The sequence below is a fragment of the Aedes aegypti genome, chromosome 3 (genome assembly GCF_002204515.2).
Source record: "Aedes aegypti strain LVP_AGWG chromosome 3, AaegL5.0 Primary Assembly, whole genome shotgun sequence".
NCBI lineage: Eukaryota > Metazoa > Arthropoda > Insecta > Diptera > Culicidae > Aedes > Aedes aegypti.
The window spans coordinates 177,013,782-177,037,096 of NC_035109.1; the positions used below are offsets into that span (position 1 = coordinate 177,013,782).

General features: G+C 39.4%; 1 protein-coding gene across 1 annotated transcript; it reads left to right on the plus strand.

Moving 5' to 3' along the window:
• The first annotated feature begins 133 nt into the window (after nt 1–133).
• On the plus strand, nt 134–23,228 carry LOC5573598 (venom serine protease Bi-VSP). The gene is made up of 6 exons (XM_001654682.3): nt 134–322; nt 11,921–12,292; nt 12,352–12,796; nt 12,866–12,941; nt 22,572–22,656; nt 22,717–23,228. Exons 1-6 carry the CDS (start codon nt 262–264, stop codon nt 23,157–23,159), a joined length of 1,482 nt encoding a protein of 493 aa, XP_001654732.1. The 5' UTR covers nt 134–261; the 3' UTR covers nt 23,160–23,228.
• The last annotated feature ends 87 nt before the right edge of the window (nt 23,229–23,315 follow it).

Sequence of the window (23,315 nt, forward strand, 5' to 3'; positions counted from 1 at the left end):
TTGACTAGCATGCTTATGACTGAGATAGCCAGCAAGTTCGCGCAAATGTATTTGTGCGTGACGACAACCAGTTGTTTGCGATCCGCAATTCGTTTATAGTTTTTGCTTAAAATTGATACTGGAGGAACGGGTTAGGTTAGTCTCGCCGCGTCTTCTGAGGGAATAAGAACTGAAAGTTCTAAGAGTGTTTAGTTGGTTTATATTGATATGTGATTAACAGGAAGTTTCAAAAATCCGGTTTAGTGTATCAAAAATAAGAAAATGTGGATCCTCAAACTCGTTATATTCACTGTTTTAGCAGTTCAAAGTGTATATCCACAAGGTATGAAGTGAATTTCTTGGAAACGGTTTTACAGTTATTTGAAGCAGTGGTTTTATTTTTTATGCAAATATGTCAAACAAAAATATGAATAACAGATCATCAAGGAAATACTTTCAAATAAATGCCAAGGTCCAAACCCGGATTTAGTTTTATGGTGAATGGTAACCAAATTTGCCAGTGTTCAATTGTGTTGACGAAGAAGTGGATATATTTTCAACGTAAAGCCGGTTCGTGTCTTTATCGCAATAAATGATGTCTTTCGTGTATTCGAGCGTTGCCGGCGTCTCGACCTTGATGATAACTGTAAGGGAGCTTTTTAAGGCGAAGAACTTGAGTGACATTCAAAAGGTGCTCAGCTGTGTTAAATGCATTCTACATGCGTACATGTTCTATAGCAGTTTACAACAGTAATGGAATGAACGGAAGGGGTATTTTGAGAATGTTTGACCGCCAGCCAGCAGTGCAAACAGAATCGGAAGAGAGTTGTGTGGATCACGTACCCATTTGATTGATCAGTCGGTGCATTTAATGACGAAGCAAAATTGATATTGACTTGTTTAATTGACCACTGGATAATTTAAAGCTTCTAAGCTGTGTGAAGAAAATGATGATTTGTTCAAAGGTTTACGTAGATGCCTGTGAAGAAGGCTCCCAATAGACGAAGCGGTGAACGCACAGCAATACAAGATGAACATGTTGAAGGTAGTGGGTTCGAGTCCCGTCCGGTGACGATAAGAATAATACTCAGTGAATATACGTGAAATGTGAAAGCATTCATATAAAAAGTAAAAGAAGAAAGCTTATTTTTTAAAATTATTTTTTCATAAATACTGTTTCTTCTTCTTCTTAACATAGCAACCCCCTTTGGGATGAAGCCAACTTCTATCGGCACTTCCACAATTATCTAATGAAACTTTCCATTCGTATATCTTATCTGTGGAAGCCAAGAGAATGTCTATTACGGAGAGATCCTGGACCGGTTAGGAATTGAACCCACACACCTTTAGCATGTCTTTGCTTTATAAATGTTACCGCGAGGCTAAGGAAAGGCTAAAATATTTCATACAAAAACTATATTAGCTCGATATGACTTGCTTTATTCATGCGTCTGTGCCGTATATCATTCTCTAGCGTCTGACGTACTTTTCAATACCAAATTTTTATGATCTTTTGGCCCTGTTTTCTACAAGTTTTAGCCAATTGCAATGACATTTCGACACAACAGAAGACACTCTTCAATTCTGATTTATCCTGTTTGCGGCCAACCAGCCGTGTAGAAGTTTTAACAACTATCGAAAATCTAAACTTTACATATACTTTGCAATTGGATTAAGTGAACAAATTGAAGTGAATTTTGCGAAAAAGTTACACGTTTTTTGGTGAGAATCGTTTCTAGGCCTATTATTAAAATGCTCCGAGATGTATTAGTTTTTGCATAAATTCTTGCAAAACCATTTTTGGCCCAAATAGGGGCAAAACCTCGAATCAGCGGGGCAAAAGTTCGAACCATATACTATCTCACGAAAAAACTTGAAAATTGTCAAAAATGCACATATTACTTTTAATTTTAGCGACATATACTTGATTGTGCGAGTAAAATCACCAACATTTCATGTTTTTACTTACTGTTGCGGAAAAACATCTATATGTATGTTGGAAAATTAAAGTTATTTGATTCTACAATCAAGCCTTTTTGTCAAACGCTGTTGAATGCTATTTCTATGTCTAGAAGAGTAAGACCAGTTGAATAGCATTCAGATTTGTTGAAACGAATACAATTTGTTACACGTAAAAGTTGGTGAGTGTTCGAATGTTCATGTCGGAATCCGGACTGTTCATTGGCAAAAATTGAATTTTCATTGACGTGGACCATCATTTTGTTCAAAACGATCTTTTCAAAAAGTTTATTGATTGAGAAAAGCAAACTGACTGGACGATAGCTAGAAGCTTCTGCAGAATTTTTGTCTGGTTTTCAAATTGTACAACATTAGATATTTTTCATTTGTCAGGAATATATGCCAACTGAAAACATTTGTTAAATATATCAACTAATAATAATAAGCTACTCTATGGAAGTTTATTGATGAGGATGTAAAAAAAATCCGTCATCGCCAGGGGCTTTCATATTTATGAATTTTTCAATTACATTTCTCACTTCTTGCAAATCAGTCACCTATGAATTTAATAAAACGTTTTGAAAGTCCTGAGTAACTTTCTATTGGACTTGTAAGTCCTGAACAAAAAAAAAAAGCATTTTCGCAATTAGTTAGTAATAATTCGTTTTTCTCAATCAATGCCGGTATTGGCTTCTGAGGTTTTTTCAAAATTTTAGATTAAGAAATATTTGTTTTGTCACAATTTTTGTTCTTTAATTGTGAAAATCATTTTTCAATTTCTTTCTGCAGATCCTGCTACAAAAATTTCTCAGTAGGATCGCAAGTGCGTGAAAATTACCTTCTTTTCACGTTTTTTAGACGGATCAAGAGTCTAAGATCATCGTCTATAATCACGGATTTAAATTTCCTTCACGGACTTCACATTTTGGTATTGCAACTGGTGTGCCATGCGATATTTCATATCGCAGCTCACAGATTATGTGTGACACGAGATGCAGATACGTAGGGGAAAAGCACTAATTTTCGATCCACAAGAATTCTGTGCCAATTTTCGGATTTCCATACAAAGTAGGCTGAAATCGTATGAATGGGTCGAAAATTGGTGCTTTTCCCCTACAAAATATATCTTAGTGAGCGAGTCTCATTAGACATCTCGTGAGGCTCGTCACATGCGCTTACTAGGTGTAGAGTTACTGTGCACGTGCTGTAGCCTTAGGTGAAGGAGCCTCATTGCTTGAAAGCTCACGGGCGCGCTGTACATTGTGAGACCTTTTTGGTGCGCCTCATTTTTCTTGAGATGTGTCTCACTGCGGTCTCATGCGCTCCGTCACATGTGCTGTTTAAAATTCAGCGCAATGATTGAAGTGATTACAAAAGTTTACAATGAGAACTGAAATTGTAACTCTTGGATCGCGAGTCTTCGACCATATCATGCAGACCATCTAGACACCTGCATAATGAGGCGAAAATAGTTGTAGAGGATTTTCGTTACTAAGCAGTTGTTTCACAACTTGGCTACCGATGGTGCGCCGTAGCGCCGAGCAGCGCATGAGACGAGTTCCCCCGAGAGCACGCTTTTAGAATTTTCGTGAGCTTCCTTCTAGCGCAGCACACTAGGATTCCTATGAGCTGAGAGACGGATTGGTTGGAGGCTCGTCAGTACATTTCTATGCTCCTGAGAAATATGTAACTCTACTAGGAGTACTTTTATACAGCTATGTTTGCCTAGTACAATAGCCCCACGGAAGCATACGACTTTGGTCTATGCCGATGCTTCTTCGGTGGCCAGCCGAAGTTTTTCAATTCAAATTCTAGAATCTCAACCGCGTTGAACCACGTCAGTCCTTTGAAACTGCCTACGGGCAGTTTGATCTATAGTTTAATCCCTTTTCCTTGCTTCTGAAACCTTTGCCTGCGAGGCTCAAATGCATTGTCACATTGAGATTTTCTCATGAGACGGCGCATGAGCCAGTGCAGATGTGATGGCAAGCTGATCTTATGCTCTTGATATGAAGCGCGTATACATGATATCTGGCTTCAAAAATGGAATTTGTTAAAGTTTCAAGAGCATTGTCAATATCAAGTTTTGTTTGTAAAGAAATCAAAATTAGAGTCAATATATGTTTTATATATATTCCAGTCGGCTCTAAAATAATTGAAAGTGGAGCTGATAGGATTGAGAATATCTTCATGGGATATTTGAAATGTAACAGGGACATGAACAAAATCAAAATCAGCATGAGTAACCAGTTGGTTACAAAGATGACCAAGTCGGTTAAGACCAAATCAATCGTAGAAAGGTTTCTAGAAGAGGAAAACATGTAGGGCTATCAGGGTATTGAATTGAGAAATATCCTAAAGAGCACTGATCAAATACAATTCTGCCTTTGGAATTACTTTGCGAATTATTCCATGCGCGATGTTTTGCATTAAAGTCATCAATGACAAAAAAATTGACTTATTCAATTCAATTTTTGTAAGTCAGTTTGGATCAAATTAACTTGCTGCCCAGAGCATTGAAAAGGCAATTAGGCAGCTATGAAAGTATATTTATCAAGCTATGTTTCAAAAGAAACACTTAAAGTTTCAAATTACGATAAATGTTGATGTTTTATAAGCCTACGAATGATGATTGCAACTCCCCCACATGCCGCATTAAGTCGATCATTACGATATACAAAAAAGTTTGGATCCAGGTTTCAAATAAGTTTCAGCAATAACTGCTATATGTATGTTATTAGCTGTTAGAAAATTAAACAGAACGTTTTCTTTACCAACAAGCATTCCAATTTAAAATGTTTAAATTATTATTTAGATCCATTAGAGAAACGTAATCCAATAACAATTTGATTTGTAAATTTTACACCAACTTGGACTGCTTCAGTCATAGTGGTGGTTTTGAACATTGCATCAAATCAATTGTTCAATTAGAAAATTAAAATCAGTAAATTATTTGATAATTTTCCGTTAGGATTTTTGGTAGATGAAGAGGCGAAATAGAAATTTTCAGTGACGGTAGGGTTTTTACATTTGATTTGATACAATTAGAACGGTTACTCGTAGTATGAAAATGGGAGGAGTTTAAATTACCTGCTACGATATCGGCATAGGATTTTCCTTGAAATTAAAAGATTCGAACGGCTATCCGACGGAACAAAATTAGTTTGTGAATGAGCATGATTAAATCCACCTGATGGGTATGATTCTTAATCAAGCGATCGTTAACTGAAAAATGAGCATTGTTCGATACCCTACCAGGGGAATTCCGGAAACGAAAAACATCACCGTTCATCTGCCTGGCACGAGCCTCGCCGACTCGCCTACTCGAAGGGCAATCTCAAAAGTTAGACTTATGATGGCCCCCGCGATTTGCGCATACATAATTTGTGGTATCATCCTTCACAGGACAGATGTCTTTAGCGTGAGAAAAACCTCCACAAATCATGCATTCAGTATCCATGCGGCAATGTTTTGTACTATGACCCCACTTTTGGCACCTACGGCACTGGGTGGGTTCTGGAAATTTCCTCCAGGTTTCTGAAAATGTTCCCATGTCACATGGACATCGAACATAAGTCTAGCTTTTTCTAAAGCATTAATATTATTTAGATCTTTTTTAAAAGTGAACTAAATAATATTCTTGAGAAAGCCCTTTCCTAAGAATGCCAGATTGGGTTCTCTTTTTCATAATGATTACTTGGACTGGGGAAAATCCAAGTAAATCATTCAATCCATTTTTGATCTCTTGATCTTAAGATATCTTTCAAGACAACTTTGAACAAACGTTCAGTTTTGTCGTCATAAGTAAAAAAAATTACTTCGTCTCTTCAAGATGTTTGAGAAGAAGTTTAAGAGTTTCCGGCAAAACGCGACAGTCTCCTTCCTTTGCGATTTGGAAGGAAACCTTGATTCCTCTGATGGAGTTCAAGATCTCCTGCCTAAATACCCCAAATTCGAAACAACTGACCACGATAGGCGGCACTCTTTGCTTCCTCACTTGAATCAAAGAACCAGGGCTAGAGGCTGCTTCGATTTGGTGTTCGGAAAATTTGTCTAGAGCATCGAACGGATTGCTCATTTCAATACAATTATTCATTTCACCCTTGGAAGAAAACTCGCATTCCGGGGAAACGTCCTTTCTTCCATTCTTGCCACGTTTAGTGACAGTTTTAAATCCCACTTTTTCGGAAGGAAGTTGTGAATTCAGAGATTCACCCTTCATTGTTGTTGAAACCATGTTAAGTTAATAAACGAAAGAAGACGTGACCTTCGAGAGGTTTTTTCCCAAGACGGTGTCCAAGAAGGATTACCACCGCTAGCTTTCGCCAACGGGTCCAACGAAAAATCGAAGGCACGGGTCCAAACAAGGATCGTAAAGGGATCAATAGTATTAAAAATAGTAGCACTGAAAAGTACCGTTTTTAATTTTAGCTCTGAAAAGTACTGTTTTTGTAGCACTGAAAAGTACCGTAAATTCGGGTGTAATTGATCAGTAGGGTGAAATTGATCACCGTGTCACGCGATTTTATTTCTTACTAATAGTGCACCAAGTACATTGCAACCTATAGTAAATGAACGTGTTTTGTCTTAAATAATGTCTAATTGTGTATAGTGAAGTTTTTTGTGCCACAGAATATTTATTTCTATGAAAATATTGTAAAATTCTGGAACCAAATTTGGTGTGAAATTGATTATCATCTATAAACTTTTAGTTCTAAACAAGGATTTGGACATGGTGTAAACCTGAAAGTTTGTGAGGATGCTAAAAATATATCTCCGAAACAGATTTTATTATCAAAACTCTTATCAATTTGCTCGTTCTGTTGAAAAATTCAATTTTCTGCTACAAAGTAGGAAAATCCTTTGGAAATTGCCTACATTTAGGCGTTTTTCGCGATATTCTTGAAATTTAATTATTGATTATTTCCATAAACATTGTATCGTTAAGAATTTGGCAAGCATATTTGGATTCAGCAGGCCCAAATTAAGTATGTAAAGTTGATTTCAAAACTAACTTCAATAACATTGGAAAGTGATCAATTTCACCCCGGAATGGGATTCCCCGATTTTTAATTTTAGAGCTGATTTTTGGCACTAATATCACATTTGTTAAAAAATTTCGGTACATGAGCCAATGAGGTTCACCGTCGTACTTGTTTTCCTGCATTAAGTTGTATGGTATTGATAATATTTTAGAAAGCATACCAAGAAAACAGTGAAAAATGATCAATTTCACCCGAAATTACGGTACTGTTTTATTGCTTTATGTAGTTTTTGAAAAAACTTCCAAGAGCAGAGAGAATTCGTGTACGCACAGCACAAAGGTACGATGCGCACTGAGGTTTATGAATTAGTTCTTAAAAAATGCTTGCTTAACTGCAAATGTTTTGATTTGCGGGGTAAAACGCCCCGCTTGAGTTCGGCATTAGCCATGCTGTAAACTAACGCACACAATCATGCTTGTTTATAGGTTGCATACATCCAGGCGTTCGTTCAGATGTTTTTGTTCAATAATAGTATACATGCTGATGTGAAAAATATACATATGTAAGGTTCCAATTTTTGCGTAACTTGAACGTGGCATTACGTTTGGTAGAATTTGAATTCAAACGGCTGTTTTGGTGTTATGAAATAGGGGTGGGCGTTTTGCCCCGTGAGTTGATTAAAGTTTAGGTCCTTCAATAAGCTTATTTTGGACAAATTCAACATATGTTTTGCATGTAATACAAACAATGACAGTGTACAAGTTGGCTCTCGGTAATAGTTTCAGAAATCTAGTTATTTATCGACCTGAAAAATGACATTGAAAATCGCAGAAAAGTGCAACGAAATTAGCGAAAAACGTTTTTTTTTCGATTTGGTTGAGAAATATCACATGAAAACATATTGGGAAAAGTATTTGTACACTGAGAGGCAAAATAAAGTGCCCACCTTACCAGTTTTCAAATTTCTGTCGTTGATTTGGTTCAAATTAAAGTTAACACGCTTAAATCTTTTTTGATATTTTATTTTTGATATTCTTTTAAAGTTGCACTTACGAAATTTTGATAAAAAAAAGAATTTTACTCAAAGAAAAAGAAAATCAATTTGTATTGAAAAAAAATAGTGACAAAATAAAGTGCCCACTTCCTTCTTGGCCCCAGAAAAATGATTTAAGAAAAATAAAAAGCAATTTAACAGTTAATGTGTCCTCCTTTGGCCTTAAGGACTTGCTGGAGGCGTTTCGGCATGCTTTTCACCAGGTTTTGTAGGTGTTGTGGGTCTAGTTCTTCCCAGGCGCGCTCCAAGGCTTCAAAATAAATATTTTTGTTGGTAACACCAGTTTTGTCAACCCTGGCACGAGAATCGCTCACAAATTCTCGATGGGGTTGAAATCTGGGCTTTGTAGAGGCCATTCCAGCGGTTTAATCCGACAAGATCGGAAGAAAGACTTGGTCTTCTTGGCAATATGCTTCGGGTCGTTGTTCTAGAGAAATATGAATTTCTCTTCAAGGCCCGTCTGGATCAGCGAAATCTCCAGATTTTCCCGCAAGATGTTGATGTAGGAATCTGCCGTCATTATTCCGTCGATTTTCACGAGGCTTCCTACTCCACTCCATGAAAAACACCCCCAGACCATCACATTTCCTCCTCCATGCTTCACCGTTCGTTGGATGTGGCGCTCTGCACCACACACGAGCCCGCCGCTTTCGGTTAAACAGCTCGAGCTTCAGGAGCGCTACATCCAAGGAACGGTGACGCATGGAGGTGTGATGTGATGAAATGTGATGGTCTGGGGGTATTTTTCATGGAGTGGACTAGGAAACCTTGTGAAAACCGACGGAATAATGACGGCAGATTCCTACATCAACATCTTGCAGGAAAATGTGGAGGTTTCGCTGATCCAGACGGGCCTTGAGAGAAATTCATATTTCTCTAGAACAACGACCCGAAGCATACTACCAAGAAGACCAAGTCTTTCTTCCGGTCTTGTTGGATTAAACCGCTGGAATGGCCTCCCCAAAGCCCAGACCTCAACCCCATCGAGAATTTGTGGGCGATTCTCGTGCCAGGGTTGACAAAACTGGTGTTACCAACAAAAATATTTATTTTGAAGCCTTGGAGCGCGCCTGAGAAGAACTAGAACCACAACACCTACAAAACCTGGTGAAAAGCATGCCGAAACACCTCCAGCAAGTCCTTAAGGCCAAAGGAGGACACATTAACTATTAAATTGCTTTTTATTTTTCTTAAATCATCTTTTCTGGGGCCAAGAAGGAAGTGGGCACTTTATTTTGTCACTATTTTTTTTCAATACAAATTGATTTTCTTTTTCTTTGAGTAAAATTCTTTTTTTTTATCAAAATTTCGTAAGTGCAACTTTAAAAGAATATCAAAAATAAAATATCAAAAAAGATTTAAGTGTGATAACTTTAATGTGAACCAAATCAATGAGAGAAATTCGAAAACTGGTGAGGTGGGCACTTTATTTTGCCTCTCAGTGTATCCATTTTCTATGATTTAGGGTGAAAAAAAGCATTCTAAAACACGTCGTTCGTCCAAATCGATGGTGGCGCGTTTTGCCCCCTATGGGCATAATACCCCCAGATCCCCTAATTGATATACTGCCGTTATACGCATAATTGTCCCATGTTACTTTTTGTGCATTTTAACTTTTTGTCATCAAACAGTTTATTTTTACGTATAGTTTTAGAAAACACTTATCAAAAATTAACTTTGTTTGGAAACTCAATGAAAAGCAAGCCAAGTCAATTTGTCCCATTGTTGAATTTCCACGCATAACTGTCCCACTAATGTATTTCTACGCATAATTGTCACACTATACAATTCGCTGCGCTGCTCTCGAACACAATATTCAGTTGTCTTTGAACTAGCTGGTGTTTGGGAAAATCGTTTTGAACATCTTGTTACGCTGGTTTTACGTCCTATGTGGAATACAACATGTGTTATGTGTTTGTATTATCGGGATGCATTCATCATTCATGCGAACCTACACTCTTAAAAATAATGAAAATTACAGTGGACGTAATTTTGGATTTGACTGAATAATACATGATGTAAGTGATGGAATGACACAAAAACGTGTCCTTGAAGATGTATTGAACAAAAAAAGTAATTTTACATGTTAAAGGACACGAAAACTATGGAACTGTGATGGACATTTCCCGAATCAGACACTAACGTATTTAAAAATTGACACAAATTTACGTCATTCGGCTCGCTTCTTTTATGTGCATCCCAAAAGACGTAAATCACATGATTTTTTGGTAGTGTGTAACGTCAAATTTTATTGAAATTTTCAATATCAAAATATTATTTCCCATCCGTTTTTCAATGAATTTCAGTTGAATCAGGTCAATCACAAAATTCTTCAAGTTTTTGGAGCCGCAGTCATCGATTAGAAATTCACCGTAATTTTGGATTCATCACGGGGAGTACTGAAATAATCCCATTTGACGAATCGGTAACCACTTTAATTTCGAGTCCATGGCGTGCGACAAATCAACTTCATGATTTAGCAAAGCAAGTCTAAATAAAAATAGCTCGGCCGTTTTTGGATGACTTGGCTACATGCTGGGTTGTTCCGAATACCGGTTCACTGGTGGAAGTGGACATTAAATTGGCGAATCTGAGACCTGGCTGGTGACATATCAATTTTTATGAATTTGCAAATCAAGTCTAAAGGTGGTTCAAATGTATTTGAATGACTTCACCACATGCCGGAGTGTTCCGAATTCCCGGTTCTCTGGGGGAAATGGCCTCTAAACTGTCGGTTCTGAAACCAAGCTGGTAACATCAAACCTCATAAATTCCCAAATCAAGGCTAAAGAAGGGTAATTCAAAGGTTCTTGGATGACTTGATAACATAACAGGTTTTTTTGGTTACCCTCTTCCCCAGATGAAGAGGCTATTATATTGGCGGTCCTGAGACCTATCTAGCGACATATCAAACCTTAGCTTTCATTAGGTGCCTTAACATAGTCTTGAGGATATACGTCCTCTACATTCGGTACAATTTACATATACGTAAGACCGATCATCTACAGCAGTATGCTTAGCCCAGAATTGGTCACTACTATCAGTGGGACTGTTATGCGTAGAAATTCACCAAAAACTCCGTAATTCTAGGCATAACAGTCCCACTTAGAATTTTGTTGCTAAATTTACTTTATTCCTATAATATAAACTTTTGATTCTTATGAACACTCTGTTATTTATACTATTGTAAAGATTTTATTTTAATTTACCACACACCTGGTCAATACGAGGCCCAAATGTGTTAAATGTGGACGCGTTTTTCTCAATTGCATATTTTGGAACATGGGACAATTAAGCGTATAACGGCAGTATAGGTAGTTTTTGAAACTTCCAAGAGTAGAGAGAATTCGTGTACGCACAGTACGAAGGTACGATGCGCACTGGTGAGAGTTTTTGTATTTTTTCTGTCACTCAGGCCTATACGGGTTAATGGGTATCCTGATATCAACAATTATTATTCAATTCTTATTTAGCAATTAGTTGTCTCAGATAAAAAAAAACTGATCTATAATCAAAATACTTACATTGTCAATCTACGACAGTAACATTCTAAAATACGACAATAGTTAGGTTTTGGATAGTGAAATAAGACTTAAATTTAAACATCATGCATAGTTCCACCATAATAGTACGGATACCCTATATGCTGTTGGCACGTGTCACAATGGTATAACACGTCTGGAGAGTTTTAGGTCCCTACTAATATTAGGGCCTTAGTAAATTGAAACGAAGGTCAAGATGAAAATCAAAAATATACAATTCTCTTAACAAAGTATATGATTTGTCGATTATTATGGAGAAAACTAAGGTCTTGAGAGATGGTTTTTCAACTAAGTATATAAATCTTTATAAATGGTTATCTTACACGAACTACTGCCAATGACAAACGCAAAATTGATTCTTAAATTTTTCTACATATTTAATGTTTTATCAATTCCTACAGCTCGATCATGTTACACACCAAACGGTGTAATAGGAGTCTGTCAGTCGTTGCCGAATTGCCCCACCTTAGTGCGCCTCTATCAGTACGATAGGAGCAGACAGACTGTGAATTTCTTAGTCGCGTCGCAACGTAACTGTGGCAATCGAGTTTCGGGAGGTTATCCCGTACTCTGTTGTACCGATGGGGTGCAGTATGATCCCAATCCGACAACTCGTTCACCTTTCGTGGAAGTACCAACGACGACGACGACCACTACAACTACTACCACAACTACCACCACTCCAAGGCCCACGACGCAGGCCCCTACATCGTTGGCCCCCATCCGTCTAGCTGATTGCATTGGACCGGATAATAAAGAAGGAAATTGCATTAGTAAGGATATTTGTTAGTCATCTTCCGATTTACCCGTTAAACACAGTTTAATTTCACAGGTTTACGAGCATGCCCCTCATTACTGAATGAATTCTTGCAACGGCAAAAAGATCCCGAATACGTCAGGTTCATTCAACAATCGAACGCAATTTGCAACTACATACAGCCGAATGTATGTTGTCCTCTAGAAGCTTACACACCAGCTCCTCCAATTCCTCCGCCAACGGTAACACCTCCTGCTCCTCCAGCTCCATCCACCGAAGGTCCAACTCAACCAAAGAATAATGCTCTAACGACACTACCCACCCCCGCTACCGGATGCGGATACAGTAAAGTAGAGCACAACCGCGTTGTCGGTGGAGTTCCGGCTGCCCTACATGGCTGGCCGTGGATGGCCTTGATCGGATACAAGAATGCTCTCGGAGAAGTTTCGTTCAAATGCGGCGGTTCATTGATTACCAACCGTCACGTGTTAACTGCGGCTCACTGCATTCGCAAAGATCTGTAAGATTTGTTGGGTCAATATTGGATGATGACACGATTTGAAATTCAATTTTGTCTTCCCATTTCTAGCTCTTCGGTTCGTCTAGGCGAGCATGACACATCAACCGATACTGAAACGAACCACGTTGATGTTGCCGTAGTGAAGGTGAGTAGGTTCTTGCCGCTATGATTCAGTGAACTGTAAATGGGAATTGGAGGTGACAAATTTATGAAAGATGAATATCAAGTACCGTGCAAGTTCCATATGAAAGACAGCGCCATATTCTGACCAGTTTGTTCCATACTCTCAGCATTCATTAGCTGTGTTCAATGACTTTGATCGAACTTGCTCGGGGTTGGTTGTACTAGCTCGTATTTTTTGTCAACAAATAACTGTCAAAGCTACTTCGAGCAACTCCAAGCTGCTTTCTCAATGAACGCTCTTTTTACTCTTTTTACTAATTTACCGGAATTCCACGTGAAAAAAAAATTCGCGCACTTAACAATCCGTATCGCTTCGGAATTTTGCTTTTTTTTTCAATGTTTACGTTTTTAAACGTCAAAAACACGAGCTACTTCGAGCTGGTTGAACTAGCTCGGACTCTAGCTTCCAACCTGTTTCGAGCGACTCGGAGTTGGTTGGACTCGGCTCAATGAACACAAACCCGAGCGACTCGAAGTAGGTTGGAGTGGCTCAATGAACACCAAAAGCTGACTCGCAAGTGGTTGCAACCAAGTTCGAGCAGCTCGTTGAACACAGCTATTGTTTTTAGGTTCAAAATTGCAAACTGACGGTGCGAATTTTAATTTAGTATAAGATATGGAACACTAAAAACATAACTGAGTTTTTTTTTTAACAGATATTTGTAAAGTAGTTTGCTGTTTATAACATGGATCAATATGTGTCCAAAATTAGGACTATTGATGGATGAATGTTGTTGCCTACGTGAAAACCAAACGAACGTGAAAATATACGAACCTAGTTGGTTTGTGCCCCCACCCTATATGGTTCTTCTTCTTTCTGGCGTTACGTCCCAACTGGGACAAAGCCTGCTTCTCAGATTAGTGTTCTTATGAGCACTTCCACAGTTTTAACTGAGAGCTTTCTTTGCCGATTGACCATTTTTGCATGTGTATATCGTGTGGCAGGTACGATGATACTCTATGCCCTGGGAATCGAGAAAATTTCCATTACGAAAAGATCCTCGACCAGTGGGATTTGAACCCACCACCCTCAGAATGGTAATGCTGAATAGCTGCGCGTTTACCGCTACGGCTATCTGGGCCTACACCCTATATGGTGTTGTGCTATTTTTTTCCTTATTTAAAGTAGATTGTTGAAAAATTTATCTTTTTTCAAACAAAAATTTTGTGTGAATAATTATTCATGCGGGGCACGATGCACTGCTTCTTGGGGCAAAACGCACCACTGAAACTCATTTTTATTTATATATCTCCCTGTTAAGCTTTTCAAAGTGTATCAAATTCTCAGGGTGTAGACAATTCACAACGTTTGATAAATCACTCAAAATTTGTTTATTTAAGAGAAATTGAGAAGGTGGGATAGATGAAGGAAATGTTGATGAAGCACTTACTTAATGAGAGACCACCGACTCAGCGACGCCCTCATAACTACTTACTTACTTACTTACTTATTTGGCTTTACATCAATTATCTTGATAAAGCCTCGCCAACAATATTTCGCCAATTCCCTCGGTTCATGGCCGCTTCTCTCCATCCTCGACTGTGACCCACGCTCTCCAGGTCCTGGTGTACCTGATCAATCCACCTAGCTCGCTGCGCCCCACGCCTTCTTGTTCCGACCGGATTCGTGGCGAACACCATCTTTACAGGGTTGTTGTCCGGCATTCTTGCAACATGCCCTGCCCAGCGTATCCTTCCAGCTTTAGCTACCTTCACGATACTGGGTTCGCCGTAGAGTTGAGCGAGCTCGTGGTTCATCCTTCGCCGCCACACGCCGTTCTCCTGCACGCCGCCGAAGATCGTCCTTAGCACTCGGCGTTCGAAAACCCCAAGAGCTTGCAAGTCCTCCTCGAGCATAGTCCACGCCTCATGCCCATAGAGGACTACCGGTCTTATGAGCGTTTTGTACATCGTGCATTTGGTGCGGGGGTGAATCTTTCTTGACCGCAGTTTCTTCTGGAGCCCATAGTAGGCACGACTTCCGCTGATGATGCGCCTTCGTATTTCCCGACTAACATTGTTGTCAGCCGTCAACAAGGATCCGAGGTAGACGAACTCGTCCACCACCTCGAAGGTATCCCCGTCTATCGTAACACTGCTTCCTAGGCGGGTCCTGTCGCGCTCAGTTCCGCCAACCAGCATGTACTTTGTTTTCGACGCATTCACCATTAGCCCGACTCTTGTTGCTTCGCGTTTCAGGCGGGTGAACAAATCTGCCACCGTTTCAAATTTTCTCCCAATAATATCCATGTCGTCCGCGAAGCAAACAAATTGTCCGGATCTCGTGAAAATCGTGCCTCGACTGTTAAGTCCGGCTCTCCGCATGACACCTTCAAGCGCAATATTGAACAACAGGCACGAAAGTCCATCGCCCTGTCGTAGTCCCCGCCGAGACTCGAACGAACTGGAGTGTTCGCCCGAGATCTTCACGCAGTTTTGCACACCGTCCATCGTTGCTCTGATCAATCTTGTGAGCTTCCCGGGAAAGCTGTTCTCGTCCATGATTTTCCATAGCTCTATGCGGTCGATACTATCGTATGCCGCCTTGAAATCGATGAACAAATGGTGCGTAGGGACCTGGTACTCACGGCATTTCTGGAGGATTTGCCGCACGGAAAAGATCTGGTCCGTTGTCGAGCGGCCGTCGATGAAACCTGCTTGATAACTTCCCACGAACTCGTTTGCTATAGGTGATAGACGACGGAAGAGAATCTGGGATAGCACTTTATAGGCGGCGTTTAGGATGGTGATTGCACGATAATTTTCACACTCCAGTTTGTCGCCCTTTTTGTAGATAGGGCATATAACGCCTTGCTTCCACTCCTCCGGTAGCTGTTCCGTTTCCCAGATTCTGACTATCAGCCGATGCAGACAAGCGGCCAACCTGTCCGGGCCCATCTTGATGAGTTCGGCTCCGATACCATCCTTGCCAGCGGCTTTGTTGTTCTTGAGCTGTTGAATGGCATCCTTAACTTCCCCCATCGTGGGAGCTGGTTGATTTCCGCTATCCGCTGTGCTGACGTAGCCATCGCCTTCGCTGTCCTGACCTTCTGTGCCTGTGTTCTCTGCGCCATTCAGGTGTTCATCGTAGTGCTGCTTCCACCTTTCGATCACCTCGCGTCCGTCCGTCAAGATGCTCCCATCCTTATCCCGGCACATCTCAGCTCGCGGCACGAAGCCTTTGCGGGATGTGTTGAGCTTCTGATAGAACTTCCGCGTTTCTTGAGAACGGTACAGCAACTCCATCTCTTGGCATTCCACCTCTTCCAGGCGGCGCTTTTTGTCCCGGAATAGGCGGGTTTGCTGTTTCCGCTTCAGTCTGTATCGTTCCACGTTTTGCCGCGTACCATGCTGCAGCATTGCAGCCCGCGCTGCATTCTTCTCCTCTAAAACCTCTTGGCACTCCTCGTCGAACCAATCGTTTCTTGAGCTCCGTTCCACATATCCGACAACGCTTTCGGCAGCGTCGTTAATGGCTGCTTTGACTGTCCTCCAGCAGTCCTCAAGAGGGGCCCTATCGAGCTCGCCCTCATCCGGCAACGCTGCCTCAAGATGCTGCGCGTACGCATTGGCGACATCCGGTTGTTTCAGCCGCTCGAGATTGTACCGGGGCGGGCGTCGGTACCGTACATTGTTGATGACGGATAGTTTTGGGCGCAGTTTCACCATCACCAGGTAGTGGTCGGAGTCAATGTTGGCGCCACGATAGGTTCTGACGTCGGTTATGTCGGAGAAGTGCCGTCCATCGATCAAAACGTGGTCGATTTGCGATTCTGTCTGCTGAGGTGATCTCCAGGTGTACCGATACGGGAGGCTGTGCTGGAAATAGGTGCTACGAATGGCCATGTTCTTGGAGGCGGCAAAATCTATCAGTCGTAGGCCGTTCTCGTTCGTCAGCCGGTGGGCGCTGAACTTTCCAATCGTCGGTCTGAACTCCTCCTCCTGGCCAACCTGAGCATTCAAATCTCCTATGATGATCTTGACGTCGTGGCTTGGGCAGCGGTCGTACTCGCGTTCGAGCTGCGCGTAAAATGCGTCCTTGTCATCATCAGTGCTTCCGGAGTGTGGGCTATGCACGTTGATTATGCTGAAGTTAAAGAATCGGCCTTTGATTCTTAACTTGCACATTCGTTCATTGATCGGCCACCACCCGATCACGCGCCTTTGCATGTCACCCATCACTATAAAAGCTGTTCCCAGCTCGCGTGTGTTGCCGCAGCTCTGGTAGATGGTATGATTACCTCTAAACGTTCGCACCAATGCTCCTGTCCAGCACACCTCCTGCAGCGCTACGATGTCGAAACCGCGGGTCTTCAGTACATCGGAGAGTATGCGAGTACTTCCAATGAAGTTGAGAGATTTGCAGTTCCACGTACCGAGTTTCCAATCGCTAGTCCATTTTCGTCGCTGTGGTCTTTGCCGATTGTTCCGGTCCGTATTCTCTCGTTGACGTTCCTGTGCTGATGTGTTTTTACGGCTGGCTCGCAGGGCCTGACACCAACCCCCTAGATTTCCGGAGGACCATTCCCCCTAAATGTTCGGAGGGCCATAGTGCGCAGTTTAGCTTAGAGTCCTTCTCTGGCACTCGGACGATGATCAGCCGCCCCTGACATGGGGAACAGACGCTGTTGTGAGCCGCTCCTAACGTGGAGTACAGACGCTCCAGGTTTGCAACAGCAAACCCCCCCTTCCCTGTCAGCATACGACCAAAGTTCCCACCGGGGGTTGGTTACCCGATCTTCCCCAAGGTTACTCGTACCCCGGCCAGTACCACGAGGAGGTAGGGATAGGAGTTGCTGGGCAAGAGGCTAAGGACCGCACAAAGGGGTCTATTTTATTCCTGCAGGTACGCGAGGTACCAATGGTACGCCATGCCCAGCCATTTACCGCGCCGACGCCCTCATAAGTACTACGGAATTGGGGGTTGGAAAAGGTAAAGCCAGGATTCGCCTGAAAAGCTGGCGATGGAAACAGATAATTTGATAATTAATTGTTTTTATTTTTTCTTTTTGAATTCCGGAATGAACAATATTATTCGCCGCAAAAAAAAAAAAAAAAAAAAAATAAATAAAATATATTATTCATTTGACGTTATATAGTAACATTCTGCTTGGTAAAAAGCAGAACAGATCCCTCCAGGGTCAGGAATTTATCCATAAAAAATACTGTCCAAATCGTACAAACCGAGCCGTACGGAAACAAAAAAAAAATGCCACTTCGCATGACCACCTAGTGACCGATTGATCATTGATTCCGCCTCTCACATCCATAGTTAGGAGCGACCAACAGAATCAATTGACCAAATCTTCTTCTTCTTCTTGGCATTAACGTCCCAACTGAGACAGAGCCGGCTACTAAGCGCAGTGTTCTTATGAGCACTTCCACAGTTATTAGCTGAGAGCTTTCTTTGTCAAAGTTGCCATTTTCGCATCCGTATATCGTATGGCAGGTGCGATGATACTCTATGCCCAGGGAAGTCAAAGAAAATTTCCATTACGAAAAGATCCGACCGGGAATCGAACCCAGACACCTTCAGCATGCTTTTGCTTTGTAGCCGCGGACTCAATTGACCAAATACTATCACCAAATATGAAATTGATTTTTATGTAAAACAGAAGGAGAAATACAGAAAAAGTTTCTGAAAAATGTATCCTTCCTTTTCACTTGCCTCGTTTTAAACAATAATTTGAAAAACTAACAGATATATTTACGATTTGTTTGAACTTAAACATTTGTTAAGGAGCCTTAATAAACAATAACATAAGTAACATGTAAACAAAAAAAAAACGTTTATTCTTATCAATTCAGTTTTCTTCTGATTAGTCATGTTTGTTCAAATCCTTCGACAACATTATAACTACCATCAGTGTATACCAGTATCCGCTCATGCCCCTATTTCCGCTCACTAATGTAAAAAATATTTTTCGTGTCAACAATTAACATTTTTCGCACGGGTATATTCTAGCAATACTAACAACTTTTAAATAAAGTCGTCTGACATTATTTTCATTTGATAAAATAATTCTTTATATTGAAAACACAAGACTTCGTGAGCGGTTATTGGACCATTAGGTATTTTTGTGTGTTCCAATAACCGCTTATGCAAAAAATTAAACAAAATTTCAAAGAAATGTTGATTTTAGTATACAGCCTTCTTTATTGCAGTAGTAGCAATGATTTGACATTAAAAAATATCAGGATAAATAACGAAATTTGAAATGAAACATTTTTTAGTAAGTTCGTCCCAAAATCTGTTTACCATGAGCGGAAATAGGAACACTTAGATACAATAACAAAAGCAATTAAATATTTTATTACGATAGTTTTTCCAATTCTTTTAACTTTGCCACTGATTACCTATACTTGGAGCTATATTGTGACTTAAAAATAATTTTGATCGACACAATAGTTATTTTATAATAAACATTTGAACACATAACTTCCCTTAAATGAGCGGAATCTGGTGCACTGATGGTACAACACTTTCATTTTTATTTCTCACATCATGGGAAAGTAATTGCTTTTCTGTTCTGTAAAATTTCTACCGACCATGTTTTTTTTAAGAAAGTCGGATATGATGACACAATAATCTTTGGGAGAATCATTCCTTGGAACGAAATACTTCAATAAAATATTTCGAATCTTGTTTATGTGGATAGACCTAAACCCAATTTTTATGTTTAAAACTAGTTTGATATCGACATTCCTTGGGATTCTCGTGCATTTTCTTATATTGGAACTTTTCAATCAACGTCTTCCTTTCAATCGGATGTCCGAAGTAGACACATTAATATCGTAATGTTTGGCACCCTCTTTTTAATGATTTCTGATAGCTTTTAATTGTCCATAAAAGCATAACTGTCCCATATTGATTTTCGAATCAACTCCTTTTTTCATCGTTAAATTCATGTTTTAATATAAACTTCACTATACCTACGTATAAAAATAAAAAAAATGTTTGAAAATGTTGTGGAAATATATGAAGTTGGTGTAGTCCCATATTGAAAAATAAAGGCATAACAGTCGCTATTTGAACTTTCAATCTCAATAGCAACTGCGAAACTAGATTTATGTTCAAGTTTATATTTTTTGCTCATCAATAGAAGCAAAATGAGTTATCTGTGCGTTGGTGCTGAATGAATGTGGTATGCAGAAATGTACTGGAAAATCATGAAGGTTTGTATGAGATGGCAAACTTCAATCTTTGAGCGTTATTTTCTCAATGCCTACTTTTTCCATATGGGACAGTTATGCCTTTATGGGCAGTTAACGCTTTGAGCAAAAGATTTTTTGAATTATCAACACGTTCTGGTTTTCCAAGATAATTGCGAAACTTGTTTACTTATAGTTAATTAACCTTTCGGTAGTCGCGTTTCGTTGTACTTTGGACGCCCTTGGTTTTTCATGTTCAACATAAAATATCTCGTGATCAAGATTAAATATAGAAAAACCATCTTCGACAAAGTTGTTTAGACAATCAAGGGCTGAAATGCTGTGATCCTTCAAATTCGGAATTCCGCCACCAGGCGGCGTTAGTGAGCACGATACTTTTGTTTTGCTAATATCTCAGGACTCTGACCACTTAGAAGAATGGCGTCTTCGGGAAAGTTGATCAGTAGCTCAATGGCTGTCATTATTTGAGACAAGAAATTTGAAATCTATCGCCATCAATGCACTGATTTTGGAGTAGACAGCATGATGTTGATATGATATGGAATGATCCGATTTGTATCGCTGTCGGCCTGTACAAATCAGCAACTTTTACTTATTGATAGTGACAGCGAGCAACTCTGCTAACTAGCAGCTTTACTGAAAACACAGCCTGCTATTTGATCTTCATACTGGAATATGGGAGTTTTTAATTTTAATGCTCACTAGCTCCTCCTACTGGCAAGAACAACATTGCCAAAGGCATTAGTCTTCTAATATAACTCAAACTAGAGATATATAAATGTGAAATGTTTGATGGTCACCAGCGCCTCCTAGTGATAGTTTTTTTTTTAATTAAGCAGACATGCAGCTTATAGACCTTGATTCTAAACTTTGCTGAAGTAATCATTCTTCCAAATCCTAAGCATCTTTACATACATAACGTCATAACAAATATGTAAGCTCCATATAGTAACAAACTAATGTGTACTATGTTTGTCCATTTCCTGGTTGAAATTTAGGATTTTTGCGTGATTTCCAACAATTCTTAGATCAATACACTAGATCTGTATGATTTCTGTTGTCTTATAAAATTACCGAATAAATTGGAATTTTTTTAAAATTTGTAATTTTTTGGGTCGATTTTTTATCGATGGGGTGAAATGAGCACCCTATTTTTGGTTGTAAAATTATCTCATATAATCTAAAAAATCAACTATTTTTTTCACTACACTTTAAAGTTATTAGTATTTATGAACACTCCGTGCGAAAAGATTAAATTTTTAAAATCATTCTAACAGTCAAATTTCATCATTTTAAAATTATAAACTTTGAAAGAGCCATTCGGGGCAATATGGGCAGTTTTTTCAAACTTCATTTATTTATTTTTCTTTGAGTTTAGAACACTGACTTGTAGCATGTCTATTGCTACATTTCCTTGTTAGCTTTGGGGTTGCATGTTATATCAGATGAAATTTCAAGAATTTATGCAGTTTTCAAGGGGTGCTCATTCCACCCCATTGGCCAAACCGCCCCGACTACCCCTAAATCTTCTCCGTAGAAAGTATAATTTTATATATAACTGTTTCTGAAATATAAGCGTCCAAAGTTTCGAAAATTCGCTGTTTTTGGACCCTTTTTCACAATATCCCCTCCCCACTATGAATCAGCTCCCTTTTGAATTTTCTTTTATTTTTCAGAAAATCTCAATTTAATATGCTTTATAAAACTACAGAAAAATCGAAAATCCATTTGTATTTCACGAAAGAACATCATATGTTTGAAAGAATGGTAAGTTTGTGCTAAATACATCAAATTTTTAGTGCAAAAATTTATTCCAATAGCGAAATTAAAAAAAAAAGAATTAATATTGAAATGAATGGTAATAACTTTTCTAATATGCTTTAGTATATTGAAGAGCATATGATTGTTGAATAAAGTGTCATTTTGAATTAATAACTCCTAAATAGGCCTGATGTCGTCAAAGGGATTCAATAGAAACGTGAAAACGAATATCATCTTGAGAAATAATTGGTGTTAGATTCATAATGCCATTCGACTTTTATGCCAAACGTCCATTATGCCAAATGACCTACCACCGTTCATTTAACCAGCATAATGCAGGTAAAATGTACATTTTAATCAATTTTTGTTGTCGAGAAAAATATGTGAAAATCTGGGCAATCTTTCTGTTTGTGTTATATATATCAATTTCGAAAAATCATCATTGAATTGCAATTGATGTAAAAATGTATACCTTAGGTCAAGTTTGATGGCATTTCTAATTTTAGATATAAAAAATAGCATTATTATTAAAATCTCGCTCTTTTAGAAAGCAATGAAATGTTATAAATATGTACCATTTAAGAAAAATATTTCTTTCAGTTCATTATTATTTAAATTCAATGTTCTTAATGATGTTTTTGTTTTGTTACCTTTGCAGATGGAAATGCACCCCAGCTATGATAAGAAAGATGGCCACTCCGATTTGGCATTGCTTTATCTTGGGGAAGATGTTGCTTTCAATGGTAAGTAACAACGTTATTAATTTGATTCATATATTAATCGCTTAATTTTCACTGTTTTAGACGCTGTCCGTCCCATTTGTATGCCGATCAGCGATCCCATCCGTAGTCGGAATTTCGAGGGTTACACACCGTTCGTTGCCGGATGGGGCCGAACCCAGGAGGGCGGCAAATCGGCTAATGTCCTGCAGGAACTGCAAATTCCAATCATTGCGAACGGAGAGTGTCGGAATTTGTACGCCAAAATCAACAAGGCATTCTCGGATAAGCAATTTGACGAGTCGGTAACGTGCGCTGGGGTGTTGGAGGGTGGCAAGGACTCATGCCAAGGGGACAGTGGTGGCCCACTGATGTTGCCACAGCGAGATGGTGTCGACTTTTACTACTATCAGATTGGAGTGGTGTCGTACGGAATTGGATGTGCCCGCGCGGAGGTTCCTGGAGTCTACACCAGGGTAGCCAAGTTTGTCGATTGGGTCAAGGAGAAGGTTAATGAGCCAGTGTAAAATGAAGAACTATACTCAGGGTTTTTTCTTAATGAAATAAAAATAAGTTTACCAGTTTTTAAATCGCAATTTGTACATTTTTATTAGTTTTGAAGTAATCCATGCAATTAAAATATATCACGATAATATATTGTGAAATGAATCCAAGCAATATAC